The sequence below is a fragment of the Pseudophryne corroboree genome, chromosome 2, assembly GCF_028390025.1.
Source record: "Pseudophryne corroboree isolate aPseCor3 chromosome 2, aPseCor3.hap2, whole genome shotgun sequence".
NCBI classification, from domain to species: Eukaryota; Metazoa; Chordata; class Amphibia; order Anura; family Myobatrachidae; genus Pseudophryne; species Pseudophryne corroboree.
The window spans coordinates 588,137,252-588,143,251 of NC_086445.1; the positions used below are offsets into that span (position 1 = coordinate 588,137,252).

Here is a 6,000-nt window from a genome sequence, read left to right on the forward strand (position 1 = left end):
CGCCCTTCACCATGAGTTCTCGCCACTGACGGCACCACAATGCCTAGTCAGCTCCTGTACTTCAAAAGTCCATCTACTTTCTGAATCTTCTGTGCAGATCTCTCCCCCCACCAGTAGAGCTCACTGCTCCTTTTTTTTTTTTGTTATACCCTACCCTGTCTATTCATAACACAAGCAGTTCAGTTATGAGGTCACAGAGGAGTGGAGACGAGGTATATGGGCTCCTGTGCACAATGGTGTGCATAGGATCAGATTACCTGCAGCTTCATACATAACCTGGTTACTACTTAACCTACTCATCCTAATCACATCTGATTGGAGAGCTAGGGCACTCAGATTACAATGAATTGTTTTAACTATGTTAAATAACACTCTGGCCTAGACTTATTCCTGTTAACAATTACAAACATTGAACACTGTATAACCAAATAAACTACATATTCTAAATATAACAGATAAAATATAACTGTACAAAATAACACAATCCAATATTGCCTAGTATATAACTAATAACATATCTGCAGTTATTGGAGTCCATGGGTAGGACCAGGGCTAGGAAAGTAACTGCGTGTGCGACACTAAAGTGCAGGCTGTGTCGTCGCACTCTCCAAATGGAATGATCTACCACAACAGATTAATCTGAAACATTGATACTGCCGCTGGATATTCAGGCGTCCCTCTTTTGACTTCAAACATCCAACCTGGACAAGGGGTGACCATTCTGGATTCCTTTCAGGGTCGCTGGTCTGACAGAAAAGGATCTCCCGATCAACGTCCTGGAGCTTCATGTAGTGTACCGGGCCCTCCATATGGCTCAGGACCTTCTACAGGGTTCTCTGGCACAAATCCAGTCAGACAACGCCATGGTAGTGGCTTATATAGATAGTCAGAGAGGCACTCGCAGTGTGGAAGCGATGCATGAAGTAACTCGGATTCTCGTCTGTTCATTCCGGGAGTCCTCAACTGGGAAGCAGACTTTCTCAGTCGAAAGGATGTTCACGCCGGAAAGTGGTCTCTCCATCCAGACGTGTTTCAGCGTCTGGTACACAATGGGGTATTCCAGACGTGGATCTCATGGCCTCCAGACACAACCGCAAAGTCGCAGTGTACGGGGACAGGAGATCCGATAGTAAGCTTTGTGGGCGCGCTCACAGTCCCATGGACCTGTCGTCTGGCCTATCTCTTTCCTCCAATGTCTCTCATTCCCAGAGTAATTTGCACGTTCAAGGAGGACAGCATCATGTTTATCCTCGTGGCTCCGGCATGGTCCAGACGCCACTGGTTCACGGATCTTCAATGTCTCTCCATAGACAAGCCCTTCCCTTTGTTTCTCCATCCGTACCTGCTCTCTTAGGTGCACTGCCTACATCTGGACCTGTCTCGCTGGTATTTGATGGTGTGGCTTTTGAGACATCCCCCTTCCCCCTAATGGACAATGGTTTTTTTCTAGGGCGGTGGTTCAAACTATGCTTTGGGCTTGGAAACCAGCCTCAGTATATATGTATATATATATATATATATATATATATATATATATATATATATAATTACTCTATCTGGCACTCCTACTTCCAGTGGTGTGCTCCTCGTAACTACAATCCTAAAGTTCTCAGGATTCCTCAGCTGCTGGCCTTCTTACAGGCAGGCCTTACCATGGGTTTTTGCTTGGCTTCTCTGAAGGTCCAGGCCTCGGCCTTGTCCGTCGTCTGGTTCCAGCAGAGACTGGCTCCCTTACCAGATGTGCGTACCTTCCTCCAGGGGGTACTCCGGATACAGCTTCCATTCATCCCTCCGGTTGCTCTGCGGGGTCTGTCTTGGTTCCTTGGGCCTTACAACGGACTTCTTTTGAACCTTTGAAGACGGTGGACCTCAAGTGGCTCACCACCAAGACACACTTTTCCCTGGCTATAGCTTCAGCCCGAAGAGTCTCTGACTTGAGAGCTCTCTCCTGTCGCTTCCCCTTTTTGATATTCCACCAGGACAGTCTTACACGCAGGCTGATCTTCCTGTTCCAAGTACAGTTTCTGCTCACTCGACTCGCTCTATGGGTCTTTCATGGTCAGTGGGCGGTGAAAACAAACTTGGCATGAGAGCTCTGCAAACAAGTTCGGAGATACAGCGACCCGTCCAGTCAGTGCCACCGCCCGCAGCAGCAGCAGCCGGGGACGGCAGGGAGGGCGAACCGGTAGCGGAGCCAGATGGGTCAAATCTCTGCATTTAAGGTCATCCAACTACGAGGATAAGAACTTTCCACCTCGGAGAAGGTAAAGAAGAACCAAGCGACTTAAGACACCTCTACATGCGGGACATACCACGACTCCTTGTGAGTACGGTATGCATTGAGTCTTCCTACATCCAGCACTTCCGCTTTGTATAAGAACTAAAAGAGACTATAATTTAGTCATAGACTTATCCATTGGGAACCTATCATTTATTGCATTACTGTTTATTGTTGTTGGATGAGCGCAGAAGGGATCCCTTATTTTCTTGTGCATTGTGTTCCAGGGTGATTGAGTGATCATCTGTTGGTATCCCTACTGCAGCTCTCTGAGGCGCAGCAGTCCTCTACCTCCCCTTTTTTAGATTAGTACACCATGAAGCGCATGCTGAACAATTATGCAAGGCTGCTACGTGGTCTTCTGCCCACACGTTTCTTAGGTTTTATGCCTTTCAGAAGTTTGCCTCTCAGGATGCAACCTGCAACTTCCTTTCAGCTTAGGAATGTTCTCTCCTTATTACAACTGCTTTGGGACATCCCAATAAGGTATTCCCTGTGGAGACCATGGCCCCTGAAGAAGAAAAGAAAGTTATGGTAAAACTTGCCTCCGTTAATTTTTTCTTCTAGGTCCATGGCATCAACAGGGCGCCCACCCTGACGCACTTAGCTACAATGGGTTGCCTTTATGGTCACCAGTTCCCTTCTCTTATCTAAGAGTGTGATTTCCTATGTGTACCATTCTTCATTTTCATCTCCAGCTCTTGCTTTGGGCTTGTTACCTAAAACTGAAGTGCCTGAGCATGGGGGTGGAGTATGAGGGGAGAGGAGCCCAGTGCATCCTGGGAGGCTTGTAAACCTCCCAGGATGTATGTGTTTATAGTATGTATTCTCAAATGTGCTGATTAAAATAGGGTTATTTCTACAGTCACTGCTGTAGTTAAGATCAAGTACAAATCAAGGTAAAATAAATAGCCTGCACTGCATACTAAAAGCAGATGTTTTTGGTACAGGTTAATATATGGATATTAAGATGGGAGCAAGCTGAGAGTTGTGTGTGTGTGTGTGTGTGTGTGTGTGTGTGTGTGTGTGTGTGTGTGTGTGTGACCTTTGATAGGCATTTATGATTCCAGAAATGTGTGCGTCCAGGCCAAGCTGAGTATGACACTCATTTTACTTTGTTTAGTAGTGTGGTGGTTTGTGTTGATTTTTTTGACATTTTTAAAATGTGTAATAGCTAAGTCAGAAAAGTTAGGTCTTTGGCAGACAGTTACACTATGAACTTTGGAACACATTTTATTTTTCCCCAACAGAGGATGTGGACCCTTCAGTTGGACGCTTCAGGAATATGGTGCAGACTGCTGTCGTTCCTGTGAAGGTAAATTTCTTTTCAGGTCACTGATATATTCTGCCTTTCCCCATTTTGTCCTTTTCATCTATTGAAAATTGTTTGTTTTTACAGAAGAAAAAAATGGAAACCTCTGGATCGCTCAGTCTAGAAGACTCTGTAGGGCGTCGTGTGCAGAACTTTCCATATTCTGGAGGCTTGTATGGTGGTCTCCCTCCTACCCATGCTGAAGCTGGAGCACAGACTGCTGGTGGCCATGGTACAGCATTAATGGGTGGCATGCCATTCCCCAACTTGGCACCAGATGTGGATATTGCCCCAACCACACCAACAGCTGTCCCTATCACAGCAGCACCCACTGCATCCAGCTTTATTTCAGAGGCTGTTAATGAGCCCAAAAAAAAGAAGTATGCAAAGGAAGCCTGGCCAGGGAAAAAGCCTACTCCTCTTATATAAAAGACCCAAGCCAAACTATGGTGGCACAGAAATTTCAAATGGGGATAGGGACTTTTAAACCGGCGATTTATATTTGTTTTACACTTCTCCACAGAAATGAGATCTATCTTAGTGACCCTTAGCTGGTACATTAGGGGCAGGGAGTAGGATATGTCAATAAATTAATCCATTTAAATGTTGAAATATCCTTTTGATCTGAACTCACTTTATATTAACGCTGTGTCTGTACTCCTGATGATAAATCTGTTGCACTAGAGGAGGAGTACCCACGATGTGCACTCCCTTCTATAGCGGTGATGAGCATCTGTGCAGTTACCGCCGTGAATGTGACCTAAAAGTGGAGAACTGCAACAAATGGACCAATATTACCAAACAAACGTTTGCGTGTGTGTATATATATTTTTTGTTTTGTTCTTTTTGGGAAATGGTCTAAGTAGACCTGCATACATATGTACAGCTATGGATTTTGTATATGTGAATTAGTTTTAAATATATGTATGTAAAACTTGTTTTACTCATGTTATACTGTCTGTATTTCTATACACACATTGCAGAAAATATTGAGTTATACCCCCCAACCCTGTATGTGGACGAACAATAGAAGTTAAATCTTCTAGAGATGCTTAGTTCCTGCAGTCCACCTTAATAGATATTCAAAGTTTGTGTTGCTCTCAATGGGGGAGATTCAAATGTTTGAAAAGTCAGTTGGGAGTATGTTTTTTCCTATCTAATAGACGGGAAAAAACAGACACCCAACCGACTTTTCAAACATTTGAATTCCACCCATTGAATGAGGTTAACGTGAATTTTTTGTTTTTATTGGACATGTCCTTTCAACAGTGAGCCTGATTATTATCAAGAACAATTGCAACTCAGCTGTGCAGTACTGTATAATGAGTTTAGGAGATACTAACAATTTTAAGCTGGGTACACACTAAGCGATATTTTTAAATGGGTGTAGTACTGCTGACTGGCGGTCAGGAGACCGCCGGTCAGCTTACCGCCGCCGGGATCCCGACGGGGAGGGGCGAGTGCAGCAAGCCCCTTGCGGGCTCGCTGCGCTCGCCACGGGTTCTATTCCCACTCTATGGGTGTCGTGGATACCCACGAGTGGAAATAGTCCCTGTTGGTCGGCATGCCGACCATCGGGATAGAGTTCCGTCGGGCTGGTGGAGGAGGTCATGTGACTGTCGGTCAGTTGACCGGCGGTCACATGAATACCACCCATTTTAAATGATATTGCTAATTTTGATCCTTCTGAGCAATATAGTTTGTAATATCGTCCAGTGTGTATGCACAATATCATTAGCGGTGTGTACTCCCACGGAGTCAGGTCAGTTTTGGCTATATTGTCCAAAACCACATGTTCAAGGTGGTGGCCGGGTGACGTCGCTGAACAATATCGATATTGTTTGCAATTGAATTTGAAAAATTGGGTTTCAAAACATGGCTAAGGTGTCTTGTCTTTGGGCATGAATTGAGATGTACACCAGGGTACATGACTTCCAGCTGCATTGCTCACTTAAAATTTTACGCACTATCATTTAATATAACTGAATTTTGAGTGTCGTTTTGGTTGTTTCTCTGATTTTATTAGCTGTGGTAAGAATGAAAGATGATGCATGCCGAAAAATGACATTCCAGTTTTATTGGTATAAGCAATCATTGATTGAAGTTTATTTGTGCAGAATAACCAGAGTTCATATATTGAAATTTCTTGAATTAGTATTTATAAGTAAGGTAAGTTCAATTTAAGATGTTTATTTTTCATATTCGGTTTATGAGTTAGTGTTAAGCCTTATCCTGGTGTCAGCATATTCAGTTGCAGTTTACAAATGAAATCAGTGATAAAAACAAGGCTGGCTAATAAGACAGACAGGAATAGGGGGGTGGTCTTCAGTATGCCGGCGGTCGGGCTCCCGGCGCTCAGTATACCGGCGCCGGGAACCCGACAGCCGGCATACGACACTTATTCTCCCTC

At 44.4% G+C, this 6,000-nt stretch overlaps 1 protein-coding gene across 4 annotated transcripts in view; it reads left to right on the forward strand.

Annotated features, from left to right (window-relative positions):
- The window catches only part of PPP1R8 (protein phosphatase 1 regulatory subunit 8), an 81,199-nt gene extending 76,666 nt beyond the window's left edge, over positions 1-4,533 (forward strand). For all 4 annotated transcript variants that reach the window (XM_063954548.1, XM_063954551.1, XM_063954549.1 and 1 more), the window contains 2 exons: positions 3,529-3,593; positions 3,678-4,533. In XM_063954548.1, coding sequence (XP_063810618.1) covers positions 3,529-3,593; positions 3,678-4,019 — 407 coding nt within the window. In that variant the 3' untranslated portion in view covers positions 4,020-4,533. The remainder of the gene's footprint in view (positions 1-3,528; positions 3,594-3,677) is intronic.
- Positions 4,534-6,000: the final 1,467 nt, after the last annotated feature.